The sequence below is a fragment of the Oncorhynchus gorbuscha genome, linkage group LG04 (assembly GCF_021184085.1).
Source record: "Oncorhynchus gorbuscha isolate QuinsamMale2020 ecotype Even-year linkage group LG04, OgorEven_v1.0, whole genome shotgun sequence".
NCBI lineage: Eukaryota > Metazoa > Chordata > Actinopteri > Salmoniformes > Salmonidae > Oncorhynchus > Oncorhynchus gorbuscha.
Window position 1 is genome coordinate 79,879,254 of NC_060176.1, and position 23,053 is coordinate 79,902,306.

Sequence of the window (23,053 nt, forward strand, 5' to 3'; positions counted from 1 at the left end):
AGAACACCTCCATATGGTCTATAATAGTTCTAGAACACCTCCATATGGTCTATAATAGTTCTAGAACACCTCCATATGGTCTATAATAGTTCTAGAACACCTCCATATGGTCTATAATAGTTCTAGAACACCTCCATATGGTCTATAATAGTTATAGAACACCTCCATATGGTCTATAATAGTTCTAGAACACCTCCATATGGTCTATAATAGTTCTAGAACACCTCCATATGGTCTATAATAGTTCTAGAACACCTCCATATGGTCTATAATAGTTCTAGAACACCTCCATATGGTCTATAATAGTTCTAGAACACCTCCATATGGTCTATAATAGTTCTAGAACACCTCCATATGGTCTATAATAGTTCTAGAACACCTCCATATGGTCTATAATAGTTCTAGAACACCTCCATATGGTCTATAATAGTTCTAGAACACCTCCATATGGTCTATAATAGTTCTAGAACACGTCCATATGGTCTATAATAGTAGAACACCTCCATATGGTCTATAATAGTTCTAGAACACCTCCATATGGTATATAATAGTTCTAGAACACCTCCATATGGTCTATAATAGTCCTAGAACACCTACATATGGTCTATAATAGTTCTAGAACACCTCCATATGGTATATCATAGTTCTAGAACACCTCCATATGGTCTATAATAGTTCAAGAACACCTCCATATGGTCTATAATAGTTCTAGAACACCTCCATATGGTATATAATAGTTCTAGAACACCTCCATATGGTCTATAATAGTCCTAGAACACCTCCATATGGTATATTATAGTTCTAGAACACCTCCATATGGTCTATAATAGTTCTAGAACACCTCCACATGGTCTATAATAGTTCTAGAACACCTCCATGTGGTCTATAATAGTTCAAGAACACCTCCACATGGTCTATAATAGTTCTAGAACACCTCCATATGGTATATAATAGTTCTAGAACACCTCCATATGGTCTATAATAGTCCTAGAACACCTCCATATGGTCTATAATAGTTCTAGAACACCTCCATATGGTATATCATAGTTCTAGAACACCTCCATATGGTCTATAATAGTTCAAGAACACCTCCATATGGTCTATAATAGTTCTAGAACATCTCCATATGGTCTATAATAGTTCTAGAACACCTCCATATGGTCTATAATAGTTCTAGAACACCTCCATATGGTCTATAATAGTTCTAGAACACCTCCATATGGTCTATAATAGTTCTAGAACACCTCCATTTGGTCTATAATAGTAGAACACGTCCATATGGTCTATAATAGTTCTAGAACACCTCCATATGGTCTATAATAGTTCTAGAACACCTCCATATGGTCTATAATAGTTCTAGAACACCTCCATATGGTATATAATAGTAGAACACCTCCATATGGTATATAATAGTTCTAGAACACCTCCATATGGTCTATAATAGTTCTAGAACACCTCCATATGGTCTATAATAGTTCTAGAACACCTCCATATGGTCTATAATAGTTCTAGAACACATCCATATGGTCTATAATAGTTCTAGAACACCTCCATATGGTATATAATAGTTCTAGATCACCTCCATATGGTCTATAGTAGTTCTAGAACACCTCCATATGGTATATAATAGTTCTAGAACACCTCCATATGGTCTATAATAGTTCTAGAACACCTCCATATGGTCTATAATAGTTCTAGAACACGTCCATATGGTCTATAATAGTAGAACACCTCCATATGGTCTATAATAGTTCTAGAACACCTCCATATGGTATATAATAGTTCTAGAACACCTCCATATGGTCTATAATAGTTCTAGAACACCTCCATATGGTCTATAATAGTTCTAGAACACCTCCATATGGTCTATAATAGTTCTAGAACACCTCCATATGGTCTATAATAGTTCTAGAACACCTCCATATGGTCTATAATAGTTCTAGAACACCTCCATATGGTCTATAATACATTTACATTTAAGTCATTTAGCAGACGCTCTTATCCAGAGCGACTTAGTTCTAGAACACGTCCATATGGTCTATAATAGTTCTAGAACACCTCCATATGGTTTATAATAGTTCTAGAACACGTCCATATGGTCTATAATAGTTCTAGAACACCTCCATATGGTTTATAATAGTTCTAGAACACCTCCATATGGTCTATAATAGTTCTAGAACACCTCCATATGGTCTACAATAGTTCTAGAACACCTCCATATGGTCTATAATAGTTCTAGAACACCTCCATATGGTCTATAATAGTTCTAGAACACCTCCATATGGTCTATAATAGTTCTAGAACACCTCCATATGGTCTATAATAGTTCTAGAACACCTCCACATGGTCTATAATAGTTCTAGAACACCTCCATGTGGTCTATAATAGTTCAAGAACACCTCCACATGGTCTATAATAGTTCTAGAACACCTCCATATGGTATATAATAGTTCTAGAACACCTCCATATGGTCTATAATAGTTCTAGAACACCTCCATTTGGTCTATAATAGTAGAACACGTCCATATGGTCTATAATAGTTCTAGAACACCTCCATATGGTCTATAATAGTTCTAGAACACCTCCATATGGTCTATAATAGTTATAGAACACCTCCATATGGTATATAATAGTAGAACACCTCCATATGGTATATAATAGTTCTAGAACACCTCCATATGGTCTATAATAGTTCTAGAACACCTCCATATGGTCTATAATAGTTCTAGAACACCTCCATATGGTCTATAATAGTTCTAGAACACCTCCATTTGGTCTATAATAGTAGAACACGTCCATATGGTCTATAATAGTTCTAGAACACCTCCATATGGTCTATAATAGTTCTAGAACACCTCCATATGGTCTATAATAGTTCTAGAACACCTCCATTTGGTCTATAATAGTAGAACACGTCCATATGGTCTATAATAGTTCTAGAACACCTCCATATGGTCTATAATAGTTATAGAACACCTCCATATGGTATATAATAGTAGAACACCTCCATATGGTATATAATAGTTCTAGAACACCTCCATATGGTCTATAATAGTTCTAGAACACCTCCATATGGTCTATAATAGTTCTAGAACACCTCCATATGGTCTATAATAGTTCTAGAACACATCCATATGGTCTATAATAGTTCTAGAACACCTCCATATGGTATATAATAGTTCTAGATCACCTCCATATGGTCTATAATAGTTCTAGAACACCTCCATATGGTATATAATAGTTCTAGAACACCTCCATATGGTCTATAATAGTTCTAGAACACCTCCATTTGGTCTATAATAGTAGAACACGTCCATATGGTCTATAATAGTTCTAGAACACCTCCATATGGTCTATAATAGTTATAGAACACCTCCATATGGTATATAATAGTAGAACACCTCCATATGGTATATAATAGTTCTAGAACACCTCCATATGGTATATAATAGTTCTAGATCACCTCCATATGGTCTATAATAGTTCTAGAACACCTCCATATGGTATATAATAGTTCTAGAACACCTCCATATGGTCTATAATAGTTCTAGAACACCTCCATATGGTCTATAATAGTTCTAGAACACGTCCATATGGTCTATAATAGTAGAACACCTCCATATGGTCTATAATAGTTCTAGAACACCTCCATATGGTATATAATAGTTCTAGAACACCTCCATATGGTCTATAATAGTCCTAGAACACCTCCATATGGTATATCATAGTTCTAGAACACCTCCATATGGTCTATAATAGTTCTAGAACACCTCCATATGGTCTATAATAGTTCTAGAACACCTCCACATGGTCTATAATAGTTCTAGAACACCTCCATGTGGTCTATAATAGTTCAAGAACACCTCCACATGGTCTATAATAGTTCTAGAACACCTCCATATGGTATATAATAGTTCTAGAACACCTCCATATGGTCTATAATAGTCCTAGAACACCTCCATATGGTCTATAATAGTTCTAGAACACCTCCATATGGTATATCATAGTTCTAGAACACCTCCATATGGTCTATAATAGTTCAAGAACACCTCCATATGGTCTATAATAGTTCTAGAACATCTCCATATGGTCTATAATAGTTCTAGAACACCTCCATATGGTCTATAATAGTTCTAGAACACCTCCATATGGTCTATAATAGTTCTAGAACACCTCCATATGGTCTATAATAGTTCTAGAACACCTCCATTTGGTCTATAATAGTAGAACACGTCCATATGGTCTATAATAGTTCTAGAACACCTCCATATGGTCTATAATAGTTCTAGAACACCTCCATATGGTCTATAATAGTTATAGAACACCTCCATATGGTATATAATAGTAGGACACCTCCATATGGTATATAATAGTTCTAGAACACCTCCATATGGTCTATAATAGTTCTAGAACACCTCCATATGGTCTATAATAGTTCTAGAACACCTCCATATGGTCTATAATAGTTCTAGAACACATCCATATGGTCTATAATAGTTCTAGAACACCTCCATATGGTATATAATAGTTCTAGATCACCTCCATATGGTCTATAATAGTTCTAGAACACCTCCATATGGTATATAATAGTTCTAGAACACCTCCATATGGTATATAATAGTTCTAGAACACGTCCATATGGTCTATAATAGTTCTAGAACACCTCCATATGGTCTATAATAGTTCTAGAACACCTCCATATGGTCTATAATAGTTCTAGAACACCTCCATATGGTCTATACTAGTTCTAGAACACGTCCATATGGTCTATAATAGTTCTAGAACACCTCCATATGGTCTATAATAGTTCTAGAACACCTCCATATGGTCTATAATAGTTCTAGAACACCTCCATATGGTCTATAATAGTAGAACACGTCCATATGGTCTATAATAGTTCTAGAACACCTCCATATGGTCTATAATAGTTCTAGAACACCTCCATATAGTCTATAATAGCTCTAGAACACCTCCATATGGTCTATAATAGTTCTAGAACACCTCCATATGGTCTATAATAGTTCTAGAACACATCCATATGGTCTATAATAGTTCTAGAACACCTCCACATGGTCTATAATAGTTCTAGAACACCTCCATATGGTCTATAATAGTTCTAGAACACCTCCATATGGTCTATAATAGTTCTAGAACACCTCCATATGGTCTATAATAGTTCTAGAACACCTCCATATGGTCTATAATCGTTCTAGACCACCTCCATATGGTCTATAATAGTTCTAGAACACCTCCATATGGTCTATAATAGCTCTAGAACACCTCCATATGGTCTATAATAGTTCTAGAACACCTACATATGGTCTATAATAGTCCTAGAACACCTACATATGGTCTATAATAGTTCTAGAACACCTCCATATGGTCTATAATCGTTCTAGAACACCTCCATATGGTCTATACTAGTTCTAGAACACGTCCATATGGTCTATAATAGTTCTAGAACACCTCCATGTGGTCTATAATAGTTCTAGAACACCTCCATATGGTCTATAATAGTTCTAGAACACCTCCATATGGTATATAATAGTTCTAGAACACCTCCATATGGTATATAATAGTTCTAGAACACCTCCATATGGTCTATAATAGTTCTAGAACACCTTCATATGGTATATAATAGTTCTAGAACACCTCCATATGGTATATAATAGTTCTAGAACACCTCCATATGGTATATAATAGTTCTAGAACACCTCCATATGGTATATAATAGTTCTAGAACACCTCCATATGGTCTATAATAGTTCTAGAACACCTCCACATGGTCTATAATAGTTCTAGAACACCTCCACATGGTCTATAATAGTTCTAGAACACCTCCATATGGTATATAATAGTTCTAGAACACCTCCATATGGTATATAATAGTTGTAGAACACCTCCATATGGTCTATAATAGTTCTAGAACACCTCCACATGGTCTATAATAGTAGAACACCTCCATATGGTCTATAATAGTCCTAGAACACCTCCATATGGTCTATAATAGTAGAACACGTCCATTAGGTCTATAATAGTTCTAGAACACCTCCATGTGGTCTATAATAGTAGAACACGTCCATATGGTCTATAATAGTTCTAGAACACCTCCATATGGTCTATAATAGTTCTAGAACACCTCCATGTGGTCTATAATAGTTCTAGAACACCTCTATATAGTCTATAATAGTAGAACATCTCCATATTGTCTATAATAGTTCTAGAACACCTCCATATGGTCTATAATAGTTCTAGAACACCTCCATATGGTCTATAATAGTTCTAGAACACCTCCATATGGTCTATAATAGTTCTAGAACACCTCCATATGGTCTATAATAGTTCTAGAACACCTCCATATGGTCTATAATAGTTCTAGAACACCTCCATATGGTATATAATAGTTCTAGAACACCTCCATATGGTCTATAATAGTAGAACACCTCCATATGGTCTATAATAGTTCTAGAACACGTCTATATGGTCTATAATAGTTCTAGACCACCTCCATATGGTCTATAATAGTTCTAGAACACCTCCATATGGTCTATAATAGCTCTAGAACACCTCCATATGGTCTATAATAGTTCTAGAACACCTCCATATGGTATATAATAGTTCTAGAACACCTCCATATGGTCTATAATAGTAGAACACCTCCATATGGTATATAATAGTCCTAGAACACCTCCACATGGTCTATAATAGTTCTAGAACACGTCCATATGGTCTATAATAGTTCTAGAACACCTCCATGTGGTCTATAATAGTTCTAGAACACCTCCATATGGTCTATAATAGTTCTAGAACACCTCCATATGGTATATAATAGTTCTAGAACACCTCCATATGGTCTATAATAGTAGAACACCTCTATATGGTTTATAATAGTAGAAAACTTCCATATGGTCTATAATAGTTCTAGAACACGTCCATATGGTCTATAATAGTTCTAGAACACCTCCATATGGTCTATAATAGTAGAACATCTCCATATGGTCTATAATAGTTCTAGAACACCTCCACATGGTCTATAATAGTAGAACATCTCCATATGGTCTATAATAGTTCTAGAACATCTCCATATGGTCTATAATCGTTCTAGAACACCTCCATATGGTCTATAATAGTAGAACATCTCCATATGGTCTATAATAGTTCTAGAACACGTCCATATGGTCTATAATAGTTCTAGACCACCTCCATATGGTCTATAATAGTTCTAGAACACCTCCATATGGTCTATAATAGCTCTAGAACACCTCCATATGGTCTATAATAGTTCTAGAACACCTCCATATGGTATATAATAGTCCTAGAACACCTCCACATGGTCTATAATAGTTCTAGAACACCTCCATATGGTCTATAATAGTTATAGAACACCTCCATATGGTATATAATAGTAGAACACCTCCATATGGTCTATAATAGTTCTAGAACACCTCCATGTGGTCTATAATAGTTCTAGAACACCTCCATATGGTCTATAATAGTTCTAGAACACCTCCATATGGTATATAATAGTTCTAGAACACCTCCATATGGTCTATAATAGTAGAACACCTCTATATGGTTTATAATAGTAGAAAACTTCCATATGGTCTATAATAGTTCTAGAACACGTCCATATGGTCTATAATAGTTCTAGAACACCTCCATATGGTCTATAATAGTAGAACATCTCCATATGGTCTATAATAGTTCTAGAACACCTCCACATGGTCTATAATAGTAGAACATCTCCATATGGTCTATAATAGTTCTAGAACATCTCCATATGGTCTATAATCGTTCTAGAACACCTCCATATGGTCTATAATAGTAGAACATCTCCATATGGTCTATAATAGTTCTAGAACACCTCCATATGGTATATAATAGTCCTAGAACACCTCCACATGGTCTATAATAGTTCTAGAACACCTCCATATGGTCTATAATAGTTCTAGAACACCTCCATATGGTCTATAATAGTAGAACACGTCCATTAGGTCTTTAATAGTTCTAGAACACCTCCATGTGGTCTATAATAGTAGAACACGTCCATGTGGTCTATAATAGTTCTAGAACACCTCCATATGGTCTATAATAGTTCTAGAACACCTCCATGTGGTCTATAATAGTTCTAGAACACCTCTATATAGTCTATAATAGTAGAACATCTCCATATGGTCTATAATAGTTCTAGAACATCTCCATATGGTCTATAATCGTTCTAGAACACCTCCATATGGTCTATAATAGTAGAACATCTCCATATGGTCTATAATAGTTCTAGAACACCTCCATATGGTATATAATAGTCCTAGAACACCTCCACATGGTCTATAATAGTTCTAGAACACCTCCATATGGTCTATAATCGTTCTAGAACACCTCCATATGGTCTATAATAGTAGAACACCTCCATATGGTCTATAATAGTAGAACACCTCCATATGGTCTATAATAGTTCTAGAACACCTCCATATGGTCTATAATAGTTCTAGAACACCTCCATATGGTCTATAATAGTAGAACACGTCCATTAGGTCTATAATAGTTCTAGAACACCTCCATGTGGTCTATAATAGTAGAACACCTCCATGTGGTCTATAATAGTAGAACACGTCCATATGGTCTATAATAGTTCTAGAACACCTCCATATGGTCTATAATAGTTCTAGAACACCTCCATATGGTCTATAATAGTTCTAGAACACCTCCATATGGTCTATACTAGTTCTAGAACACCTCCATATGGTCTATAATAGTTCTAGAACATCTCCATATGGTCTATAATCGTTCTAGAACACCTCCATATGGTCTATAATAGTAGAACATCTCCATATGGTCTATAATAGTTCTAGAACACCTCCATATGGTATATAATAGTCCTAGAACACCTCCACATGGTCTATAATAGTTCTAGAACACCTCCATATGGTCTATAATAGTTCTAGAACACCTCCATATGGTCTATAATAGTAGAACACGTCCATTAGGTCTATAATAGTTCTAGAACACCTCCATGTGGTCTATAATAGTAGAACACCTCCATGTGGTCTATAATAGTAGAACACGTCCATATGGTCTATAATAGTTCTAGAACACCTCCATATGGTCTATAATAGTTCTAGAACACCTCCATATGGTCTATAATAGTTCTAGAACACCTCCATATGGTCTATACTAGTTCTAGAACACCTCCATATGGTCTATAATAGTTCTAGAACACCTCCATATGGTCTATAATAGTTCTAGAACACATCCATATGGTCTATAATAGTTCTAGAACACGTCTATATGGTCTATAATAGTTCTAGAACACCTCCATATGGTCTATAATAGTTCTAGAACACCTCCATATGGTCTATACTAGTTCTAGAACACCTCCATATGGTCTATAATAGTTCTAGAACACCTCCACATGGTCTATAATAGTAGAACATCTCCATATGGTCTATAATAGTTCTAGAACATCTCCATATGGTCTATAATCGTTCTAGAACACCTCCATATGGTCTATAATAGTAGAACATCTCCATATGGTCTATAATAGTTCTAGAACACCTCCATATGGTATATAATAGTCCTAGAACACCTCCACATGGTCTATAATAGTTCTACAACACCTCCATATGGTCTATAATCGTTCTAGAACACCTCCATATGGTCTATAATAGTAGAACACCTCCATATGGTCTATAATAGTAGAACACCTCCATATGGTCTATAATAGTTCTAGAACACCTCCATATGGTCTATAATAGTTCTAGAACACCTCCACATGGTCTATAATAGTAGAACATCTCCATATGGTCTATAATAGTTCTAGAACATCTCCATATGGTCTATAATCGTTCTAGAACACCTCCATATGGTCTATAATAGTAGAACATCTCCATATGGTCTATAATAGTTCTAGAACACCTCCATATGGTATATAATAGTCCTAGAACACCTCCACATGGTCTATAATAGTTCTAGAACACCTCCATATGGTCTATAATCGTTCTAGAACACCTCCATATGGTCTATAATAGTAGAACACCTCCATATGGTCTATAATAGTAGAACACCTCCATATGGTCTATAATAGTTCTAGAACACCTCCATATGGTCTATAATAGTTCTAGAACACCTCCATATGGTCTATAATAGTAGAACACGTCCATTAGGTCTATAATAGTTCTAGAACACCTCCATGTGGTCTATAATAGTAGAACACCTCCATGTGGTCTATAATAGTAGAACACGTCCATATGGTCTATAATAGTTCTAGAACACCTCCATATGGTCTATAATAGTTCTAGAACACCTCCATATGGTCTATAATAGTTCTAGAACACCTCCATATGGTCTATACTAGTTCTAGAACACCTCCATATGGTCTATAATAGTTCTAGAACATCTCCATATGGTCTATAATCGTTCTAGAACACCTCCATATGGTCTATAATAGTAGAACATCTCCATATGGTCTATAATAGTTCTAGAACACCTCCATATGGTATATAATAGTCCTAGAACACCTCCACATGGTCTATAATAGTTCTAGAACACCTCCATATGGTCTATAATAGTTCTAGAACACCTCCATATGGTCTATAATAGTAGAACACGTCCATTAGGTCTATAATAGTTCTAGAACACCTCCATGTGGTCTATAATAGTAGAACACCTCCATGTGGTCTATAATAGTAGAACACGTCCATATGGTCTATAATAGTTCTAGAACACCTCCATATGGTCTATAATAGTTCTAGAACACCTCCATATGGTCTATAATAGTTCTAGAACACCTCCATATGGTCTATACTAGTTCTAGAACACCTCCATATGGTCTATAATAGTTCTAGAACACCTCCATATGGTCTATAATAGTTCTAGAACACATCCATATGGTCTATAATAGTTCTAGAACACGTCTATATGGTCTATAATAGTTCTAGAACACCTCCATATGGTCTATAATAGTTCTAGAACACCTCCATATGGTCTATACTAGTTCTAGAACACCTCCATATGGTCTATAATAGTTCTAGAACACCTCCACATGGTCTATAATAGTAGAACATCTCCATATGGTCTATAATAGTTCTAGAACATCTCCATATGGTCTATAATCGTTCTAGAACACCTCCATATGGTCTATAATAGTAGAACATCTCCATATGGTCTATAATAGTTCTAGAACACCTCCATATGGTATATAATAGTCCTAGAACACCTCCACATGGTCTATAATAGTTCTAGAACACCTCCATATGGTCTATAATCGTTCTAGAACACCTCCATATGGTCTATAATAGTAGAACACCTCCATATAGTCTATAATAGTAGAACACCTCCATATGGTCTATAATAGTTCTAGAACACCTCCATATGGTCTATAATAGTTCTAGAACACCTCCATATGGTCTATAATAGTAGAACACGTCCATTAGGTCTATAATAGTTCTAGAACACCTCCATGTGGTCTATAATAGTAGAACACCTCCATGTGGTCTATAATAGTAGAACACGTCCATATGGTCTATAATAGTTCTAGAACACCTCCATATGGTCTATAATAGTTCTAGAACACCTCCATATGGTCTATAATTGTTCTAGAACACCTCCATATGGTCTATACTAGTTCTAGAACACCTCCATATGGTCTATAATAGTTCTAGAACATCTCCATATGGTCTATAATCGTTCTAGAACACCTCCATATGGTCTATAATAGTAGAACATCTCCATATGGTCTATAATAGTTCTAGAACACCTCCATATGGTATATAATAGTCCTAGAACACCTCCACATGGTCTATAATAGTTCTAGAACACCTCCATATGGTCTATAATAGTTCTAGAACACCTCCATATGGTCTATAATAGTAGAACACGTCCATTAGGTCTATAATAGTTCTAGAACACCTCCATGTGGTCTATAATAGTAGAACACCTCCATGTGGTCTATAATAGTAGAACACGTCCATATGGTCTATAATAGTTCTAGAACACCTCCATATGGTCTATAATAGTTCTAGAACACCTCCATATGGTCTATAATAGTTCTAGAACACCTCCATATGGTCTATACTAGTTCTAGAACACCTCCATATGGTCTATAATAGTTCTAGAACACCTCCATATGGTCTATAATAGTTCTAGAACACATCCATATGGTCTATAATAGTTCTAGAACACGTCTATATGGTCTATAATAGTTCTAGAACACCTCCATATGGTCTATAATAGTTCTAGAACACCTCCATATGGTCTATACTAGTTCTAGAACACCTCCATATGGTCTATAATAGTTCTAGAACACCTCCACATGGTCTATAATAGTAGAACATCTCCATATGGTCTATAATAGTTCTAGAACATCTCCATATGGTCTATAATCGTTCTAGAACACCTCCATATGGTCTATAATAGTAGAACATCTCCATATGGTCTATAATAGTTCTAGAACACCTCCATATGGTATATAATAGTCCTAGAACACCTCCACATGGTCTATAATAGTTCTAGAACACCTCCATATGGTCTATAATCGTTCTAGAACACCTCCATATGGTCTATAATAGTAGAACACCTCCATATGGTCTATAATAGTAGAACACCTCCATATGGTCTATAATAGTTCTAGAACACCTCCATATGGTCTATAATAGTTCTAGAACACCTCCACATGGTCTATAATAGTAGAACACGTCCATTAGGTCTATAATAGTTCTAGAACACCTCCATGTGGTCTATAATAGTAGAACACCTCCATGTGGTCTATAATAGTAGAACACGTCCATATGGTCTATAATAGTTCTAGAACACCTCCATATGGTCTATAATAGTTCTAGAACACCTCCATATGGTCTATAATAGTTCTAGAACACCTCCATATGGTCTATACTAGTTCTAGAACACCTCCATATGGTCTATAATAGTTCTAGAACATCTCCATATGGTCTATAATCGTTCTAGAACACCTCCATATGGTCTATAATAGTAGAACATCTCCATATGGTCTATAATAGTTCTAGAACACCTCCATATGGTATATAATAGTCCTAGAACACCTCCACATGGTCTATAATAGTTCTAGAACACCTCCATATGGTCTATAATAGTTCTAGAACACCTCCATATGGTCTATAATAGTAGAACACGTCCATTAGGTCTATAATAGTTCTAGAACACCTCCATGTGGTCTATAATAGTAGAACACCTCCATGTGGTCTATAATAGTAGAACACGTCCATATGGTCTATAATAGTTCTAGAACACCTCCATATGGTCTATAATAGTTCTAGAACACATCCATATGGTCTATAATAGTTCTAGAACACCTCCATATGGTCTATACTAGTTCTAGAACACCTCCATATGGTCTATAATAGTTCTAGAACACCTCCATATGGTCTATAATAGTTCTAGAACACATCCATATGGTCTATAATAGTTCTAGAACACGTCTATATGGTCTATAATAGTCCTAGAACACCTCCATATGGTCTATAATAGTTCTAGAACACCTCCATATGGTATATCATAGTTCTAGAACACCTCCATATGGTATATAATAGTTCTAGAACACCTCCATATGGTCTATAATAGCTCTAGAACACGTCCATATGGTCTATAATAGTTCTAGAACACGTCCATATGGTCTATAATAGTTCTAGAACACCTCCATATGGTCTATAATCGTTCTAGAACACCTCCATATGGTCTATACTAGTTCTAGAACACGTCCATATGGTCTATAATAGTTCTAGAACACCTCCATATGGTCTATAATAGTTCTAGAACACCTCCATATGGTCTATAATAGTTCTAGAACACCTCCATATGGTCTATAATAGTTCTAGAACACCTCCATATGGTCTATAATAGTAGAACACCTCTATATGGTTTATAATAGTAGAAAACTTCCATATGGTCTATAATAGTTCTAGAACACGTCCATATGGTCTATAATAGTTCTAGAACACCTCCATATGGTCTATAATAGTAGAACATCTCCATATGGTCTATAATAGTTCTAGAACACCTCCACATGGTCTATAATAGTAGAACATCTCCATATGGTCTATAATAGTTCTAGAACATCTTCATATGGTCTATAATAGTTCTAGAACACCTCCATATGGTCTATAATAGTAGAACATCTCCATATGGTCTATAATAGTTCTAGAACACCTCCATGTGGTCTATAATAGTTCTAGAACACCTCCATATGGTCTATAATAGTTCTAGAACACCTCCATATGGTCTATAATAGTTCTAGAACACCTCCATTAGGTCTATAATAGTTCTAGAACACCTCCATATGGTCTATAATAGTTCTAGAACACCTCCATGTGGTCTATAATAGTTCTAGAACACCTCCATATGGTCTATAATAGTTCTAGAACACCTCCATATGGTCTATAATAGTTCTAGAACACCTCCATATGGTCTATAATAGTTCTAGAACAACTCCATATGGTCTATAATAGTTCTAGAACACCTCCATATGGTCTATAATAGTTCTAGAACACATCCATATGGTCTATAATAGTTCTAGAACACCTCCATATGGTCTATAATAGTTCTAGAACACCTCCATATGGTCTATAATAGTAGAACATCTCCATATGGTCTATAATAGTTCTAGAACACCTCCACATGGTCTATAATAGTAGAACATCTCCATATGGTCTATAATAGTTCTAGAACATCTTCATATGGTCTATAATAGTTCTAGAACACCTCCATATGGTCTATAATAGTAGAACATCTCCATATGGTCTATAATAGTTCTAGAACACCTCCATGTGGTCTATAATAGTTCTAGAACACCTCCATATGGTCTATAATAGTTCTAGAACACCTCCATTAGGTCTATAATAGTTCTAGAACACCTCCATATGGTCTATAATAGTTCTAGAACACCTCCATATGGTCTATAATAGTAGAACATCTCCATATGGTCTATAATAGTTCTAGAACACCTCCACATGGTCTATAATAGTAGAACATCTCCATATGGTCTATAATAGTTCTAGAACATCTTCATATGGTCTATAATAGTTCTAGAACACCTCCATATGGTCTATAATAGTAGAACATCTCCATATGGTCTATAATAGTTCTAGAACACCTCCATGTGGTCTATAATAGTTCTAGAACACCTCCATATGGTCTATAATAGTTCTAGAACACCTCCATATGGTCTATAATAGTTCTAGAACACCTCCATTAGGTCTATAATAGTTCTAGAACACCTCCATATGGTCTATAATAGTTCTAGAACACCTCCATGTGGTCTATAATAGTTCTAGAACACCTCCATATGGTCTATAATAGTTCTAGAACACCTCCATATGGTCTATAATAGTTCTAGAACACCTCCATATGGTCTATAATAGTTCTAGAACAACTCCATATGGTCTATAATAGTTCTAGAACACCTCCATATGGTCTATAATAGTTCTAGAACACATCCATATGGTCTATAATAGTTCTAGAACACCTCCATATGGTCTATAATAGTTCTAGAACACCTCCATATGGTCTATAATAGTAGAACATCTCCATATGGTCTATAATAGTTCTAGAACACCTCCACATGGTCTATAATAGTAGAACATCTCCATATGGTCTATAATAGTTCTAGAACATCTTCATATGGTCTATAATAGTTCTAGAACACCTCCATATGGTCTATAATAGTAGAACATCTCCATATGGTCTATAATAGTTCTAGAACACCTCCATGTGGTCTATAATAGTTCTAGAACACCTCCATATGGTCTATAATAGTTCTAGAACACCTCCATTAGGTCTATAATAGTTCTAGAACACCTCCATATGGTCTATAATAGTTCTAGAACACCTCCATGTGGTCTATAATAGTTCTAGAAAACCTCCATATGGTATATAATACATTTACATTTAAGTCATTTAGCAGACGCTCTTATCCAGAGCGACTTAGTTCTAGAACACGTCCATATGGTCTATAATAGTTCTAGAACACCTCCATATGGTCTATAATAGTTCTAGAACACCTCCATATGGTCTATAATAGTTCTAGAACACCTCCATATGGTCTATAATAGTTCTAGAACATCTCCATATGGTCTATAATCGTTCTAGAACACCTCCATATGGTCTATAATAGTTCTAGAACATCTCCATATGGTCTATAATCGTTCTAGAACACCTCCATATGGTCTATAATAGTAGAACATCTCCATATGGTCTATAATAGTTCTAGAACACCTCCATATTGTCTATAATAGTTCTAGAACACCTCCATATGGTCTATAATAGTCCTAGAACACCTCCATATGGTCTATAATAGTTCTAGAACACCTCCATATGGTCTATAATAGTTCTAGAACACCTCCATTTGGTCTATAATAGTTCTAGAACACCTCCATATGGTCTATAATAGTTCTAGAACACCTCCATGTGGTCTATAATAGTTCTAGAACACCTCCATATGGTCTATAATAGTTCTAGAACACCTCCATACGGTATATAATAGTTCTAGAACACCTCCATATGGTATATAATAGTCCTAGAACACCTCCACATGGTCTATAATAGTTCTAGAACACCTCCATATGGTCTATAATAGTTCTAGAACACCTCCATATGGTATATAATAGTTCTAGAACACCTCCATATGCTATATGATAGTCCTAGAACACCTCCACATGGTCTATAATAGTTCTAGAACACCTCCATATGGTCTATAATAGTCCTAGAACACCTCCATATGGTCTATAATAGTTCTAGAACACCTCCATATGGTCTATAATAGTTCTAGAACACCTCCATATGGTATATAATAGTTGTAGAACACCTCCATATGGTCTATAATAGTTCTAGAACACCTCCACATGGTCTATAATAGTAGAACATCTCCATATGGTCTATAATAGTCCTAGAACACCTCCATATGGTCTATAATAGTAGAACACATCCATTAGGTCTATAATAGTTCTAGAACACCTCCATATGGTCTATAATAGTTCTAGAACACCTCCATATGGTCTATAATAGTTCTAGAACACCTCCATGTGGTCTATAATAGTTCTAGAACACCTCTATATAGTCTATAATAGTAGAACATCTCCATATTGTCTATAATAGTTCTAGAACACCTCCATATGGTCTATAATAGTTCTAGAACACGTCCATATGGTCTATAATAGTTCTAGAACACCTGCATATGGTCTATAATAGTAGAACATCTCCATATGGTCTATAATAGTTCTAGAACACCTCCACATGGTCTATAATAGTAGAACATCTCCATATGGTCTATAATAGTTCTAGAACATCTTCATATGGTCTATAATAGTTCTAGAACACCTCCATATGGTCTATAATAGTAGAACATCTCCATATGGTCTATAATAGTTCTAGAACACCTCCATGTGGTCTATAATAGTTCTAGAACACCTCCATATGGTCTATAATAGTTCTAGAACACCTCCATTAGGTCTATAATAGTTCTAGAACACCTCCATATGGTCTATAATAGTTCTAGAACACCTCCATGTGGTCTATAATAGTTCTAGAACACCTCCATATGGTCTATAATAGTTCTAGAACACCTCCATTAGGTCTATAATAGTTCTAGAACACCTCCATGTGGTCTATAATAGTTCTAGAACACCTCCATATGGTCTATAATAGTTCTAGAACACCTCCATTAGGTCTATAATAGTTCTAGAACACCTCCATATGGTCTATAATAGTTCTAGAACACCTCCATGTGGTCTATAATAGTTCTAGAACACCTCCATATGGTATATAATACATTTACATTTAAGTCATTTAGCAGACGCTCTTATCCAGAGCGACTTAGTTCTAGAACACGTCCATATGGTCTATAATAGTTCTAGAACACCTCCATATGGTCTATAATAGTTCTAGAACACCTCCATATGGTCTATAATAGTTCTAGAACACCTCCATATGGTCTATAATAGTTCTAGAACATCTCCATATGGTCTATAATCGTTCTAGAACACCTCCATATGGTCTATAATAGTAGAACATCTCCATATGGTCTATAATAGTTCTAGAACACCTCCATATTGTCTATAATAGTTCTAGAACACCTCCATATGGTCTATAATAGTCCTAGAACACCTCCATATGGTCTATAATAGTTCTAGAACACCTCCATATGGTCTATAATAGTTCTAGAACACCTCCATTTGGTCTATAATAGTTCTAGAACACCTCCATATGGTCTATAATAGTTCTAGAACACCTCCATGTGGTCTATAATAGTTCTAGAACACCTCCATATGGTCTATAATAGTCCTAGAACACCTCCACATGGTCTATAATAGTTCTAGAACACCTCCATATGGTCTATAATAGTTCTAGAACACCTCCATATGGTCTATAATAGTTCTAGAACACCTCCATATGGTCTATAATAGTAGAACATCTCCATATTGTCTATAATAGTTCTAGAACACCTCCATATGGTATATAATAGTTCTAGAACACCTCCATATGGTCTATAATAGTAGAACACCTCCATATGGTCTATAATAGTTCTAGAACACCTCCATTTGGTCTATAATAGTTCTAGAACACCTCCATATGGTCTATAATAGTCCTAGAACACCTCCACATGGTCTATAATAGTTCTAGAACACCTCCATATGGTCTATAATAGTTCTAGAACACCTCCATATGGTATATAATAGTTCTAGAACACCTCCATATGGTCTATAATAGTAGAACACCTCCATATGGTCTATAATAGTCCTAGAACACCTCCATATGGTCTATAATAGTAGAACACCTCCATATGGTCTATAATAGTTCTAGAACACGTCCATATGGTCTATAATAGTTCTAGAACACCTCCATATGGTCTATAATAGTCCTAGAACACCTCCATATGGTCTATAATAGTTCTAGAACACCTCCACATGGTCTATAATAGTAGAACATCTCCATATGGTCTATAATAGTCCTAGAACACCTCCATATGGTCTATAATAGTAGAACACATCCATATGGTCTATAATAGTTCTAGAACACCTCCATATGGTCTATAATAGTCCTAGAACATCTCCATATTGTCTATAATAGTTCTAGAACACCTCCATATGGTCTATAATAGTTCTAGAACACCTCCATATGGTCTATAATAGTTCTAGAACACCTCCATATGGTCTATAATAGTTCTAGAACACCTCCATATGGTCTATAATAGTTCTAGAACACCTCCATATGGTCTATAATAGTTCTAGAACACCTCCATATGGTCTATAATAGTTCTAGAACACCTCCATATGGTCTATAATAGTTCTAGAACACCTCCATATGGTCTATAATAGTTCTAGAACACATCCATATGGTCTATAATAGTTCTAGAACACATCCATGTGGTCTATAATAGTCCTAGAACACCTCCATGTGGTCTATAATAGTAGAACACGTCCATATGGTATATAATAGTTCTAGAACACCTCCATATGGTCTATAATAGTTCTAGAACACCTCCATATGGTCTATAATAGTTCTAGAACACCTCCATATGGTATATAATAGTTCTAGAACACCTCCATATGGTCTATAATAGTTCTAGAACACCTCCATATGGTCTATAATAGTTCTAGAACACCTCCATATGGTCTATAATAGTTCTAGAACACCTCCATATGGTCTATAATAGTAGAACACCTCCATATGGTATATAATAGTCCTAGAACACCTCCATATGGTCTATAATAGTAGAACACCTCCATATGGTATATAATAGTTCTAGAACACCTCCATATGGTCTATAATAGTTCTAGAACACCTCCATATGGTATATAATAGTTCTAGAACACCTCCATATGGTCTATAATAGTAGAACACCTCCATATGGTCTATAATAGTTCTAGAACACCTCCATATGGTCTATAATAGTTCTAGAACACCTCCATGTGGTCTATAATAGTTCTTGAACACCTCCATATGGTCTATAATAGTTCTAGAACACCTCCATATGGTATATAATAGTTCTAGAACACCTCCATATGGTATATAATAGTTCTAGAACACCTCCATATGGTCTATAATAGTTCTAGAACACCTCCATGTGGTCTATAATAGTTCTAGAACACTATCCTTGTGTTGTCTTTTTATTCTGCAGTATCCACATCTCGGTGCAGATCCCCCACCAGGACGGTATGCTGCCCCTAGTATCCAGCATGCCCCTCCACAACCTGCACTTCCTGCTGTCAGAGTCCATCTACAGACAACAGCACGTCTGTTCTAACCTGGTCACTCTCAAAGACCTGCAGGGTGTCTCCGGTAAGGACACACGCAGACGCTCTAAAGTGTGTTACATCAGACACATGGCACATACACATACACACACACACTCAGGCACACATATACACATGCATACACAGACTCTTGCAACAAATTATAAACACCCTTCCTCTAACAAAGTGTTTGACATGTCCTCTCTGTGTGTCTGTCCTCTCTGTGTGTCTCTGTCCTCTCTGTGTGTCTCTGTCCTCTCCCTGTGTGTCTCTGTCCTCTTTCTCTGTGTGTCTCTGTCCTCTCTCTCTCTCTGTGTCTCTGTCCTCTCTCTCTCTGTGTCCATGTCCTCTCTGTGTGTCTCTGTCCTCTATCTCTGTGTGTCTCTGTCCTCTCTCTGTGTGTCTCTGTCCTCTATCTGTGTGTCTCTTTCCTCTCTCTCTGGGTGTCTCTTTCCTCTCTCTCTGGGTGTCTCTGTCCTCTCTCTCTCTGTGTCTCTGTCCTCTCTGTGTTTCTCTGTCCACTCTCTCTCTTGGTGTCTCTGTCCTCTCTCTCCCTGTGTGTCTCTGTCCTCTCTCTCTCTGTGTCTCTGTCCTCTCTGTGTTTCTCTGTCCTCTCTCTCCCTGTGTGTCTCTGTCCTCTCTCTCTCTGTGTCTCTGTCCTCTCTGTGTGTCTCTGTCCTCTCTCTCTCTGTGTGTCTCTGTCCTCTCTCTCTCTGTGTCTCTGTCCTCTCTGTGTGTCTCTGTCCTCTCTCTCTCTGTGTCTCTGTCCTCTCTGTGTGTCTCTGTCCTCTCTCTCTCTGTGTGTCTCTGTCCTCTCTCTCTGTGTCTCTGTCCTCTCTGTGTGTCTCTGTCCTCTCTCTCTCTGTGTGTCTCTGTCCTCTCTCTCTCTGTGTCTCTGTCCTCTCTGTGTTTCTCTGTCCTCTCTCTCTCTGTGTGTCTCTGTCCTCTCTCTCTGGGTGTCTCTGTCCTCTCTCTCTCTGTGTGTCTCTGTCCTCTCTCTCTCTCTGTGTCTCTGTCCTCTCTCTCTCTGTGTCTCTGTCCTCTCTCTCTCTCTGTGTCTCTGTCCTCTCTCTCTCTCTGTGTCTCTGTCTGTCCTCTCTCTCTCTGTGTCTCTGTCCTCTCTCTCTCTGTGTCTCTGTCCTCTCTCTCTCTGTGTGTCTCTGTCCTCTCTCTCTCTGTGTCTCTGTCCTCTCTCTCTCTCTGTGTCTCTGTCCTCTCTCTCTCTGTGTGTCTCTGTCCTCTCTCTCTCTGTGTCTCTGTCCTCTCTCTCTCTGTGTGTCTGTCCTCTCTGTGTGTCTCTGTCCTCTCTCTGTGTCTCTGTCCTCTGTGTGTTTCAGAGACGGGTTTCCTGGATGATGTCCAGTATGACAGTATCTCTCTGGGTCCGGGTTATGACAGACCCTACCAGTTCAACCCCGGTGTCCGAGAGGCTCAGAGCATCCGGCTGTATAAACACCTCAACATGAGGAGCTGCATCTGGACCTTCGATGCCTACTACGACATGACGGAACTCATAGACGTCTGTGGAGGCTCAGTCACTGCCGACTTCCAGGTACGAGAGACTCCCTCGGGTTCAGGTACCGTACCCTCGTCTAGTGGGTTATCTATGTCACTGCATTTACTCCAGTTTATTTTCATTGACCTGAAGGCTTGAATACAATCTAACATGACTAGTGAACATAATCTTCTCACAGATGTCCACAGTGTTATCAGGTCCACAGTGTTATCAGGTCCACAGTGTCATCAGGTCCACAGTGTCATCAGGTCCACAGTGTTATCAGGTCCACAGTGTCATCAGGTCCACAGTGTTATCGGGTCCACAGTGTTATCGGGTCCACAGTGTTATCAGGTCCACAGTGTCATCAGGTCCACAGTGTCATCAGGTCATCAGGTCCACAGTGTCATCAGGTCCACAGTGTCATCAGGTCCACAGTGTCATCAGGTCCACAGTGTCATCAGGTGCACAGTGTCATCAGGTGCACAGTGTTATCAGGTCCACAGTGTCATCAGGTCCACAGTGTTATCAGGGCCACAGTGTTATCAGGTCCACAGTGTTATCAGGTCCACAGTGTTATCAGGTCCACAGTGTTATCAGGTCCACAGTGGTATCAAGTCCACAGTGTTATCAGGTCCACAGTGTTATCAAGTCCACAGTGTTATCAGGTCCACAGTGTTATCAAGTCCACAGTGTTATCAGGTCACATTCAGTGATGTGATCACAGTCTGTATTGTTCGATTCTGAGTTAAACTCGGAACGTTGTTATACTCAGAAGGATAGTATCTGAAGAGTGATAGAGACTGGGTTTTAACATCAGAAGTTAACGGTTATCTGTAGGATCCCAGATGGCTGTGGAATGTGTTGGGTGGACAGGAGGAAGTCACAGGGTTGCCAGAGAGGATACAGGTGGAGATCTTTAGATTAGGCCTCAAGGGGGTCGAGGTCAGGTCAGATAACCTTTTTAGGGAGAAACAATGGTTTATTACCCCAATCACTTCCTCTTCCTGTCGGACCTTAACAGATGTAAGGATTGGAGAGAAGTAGAGAGTGTCTAAGTGGGAGTATATATATATATATATATATATAACTTGCGGTGGTGGAAATGTGTGTTTGAATACAGATGTATATTTGGGAAGATTTTAACTTGTCTTTCCTGGTGTCCCGTAGAATTAGAACCTAACGGTATTACTGTAACCATGGCTACTCTTGCAGTTTCCCTGTGACTCATCCTTCCGTGCCAACCACCGTATGCAAAACAGTCTAAGGACTGACAATAGCTGTTGCTGCCCTTTTTAAT

At 37.1% G+C, this 23,053-nt stretch overlaps 1 protein-coding gene across 1 annotated transcript in view; it reads left to right on the forward strand.

The window, feature by feature from the left end:
* The window catches only part of LOC124033063 (extracellular matrix organizing protein FRAS1-like), a 251,653-nt gene that overhangs the window by 209,242 nt on the left and 19,358 nt on the right, over positions 1 to 23,053 (forward strand). The window contains 2 exon segments of the mRNA XM_046344986.1: positions 20,144 to 20,304; positions 21,596 to 21,810. Of these exon segments, the coding sequence (XP_046200942.1) occupies positions 20,144 to 20,304; positions 21,596 to 21,810 (376 nt within the window).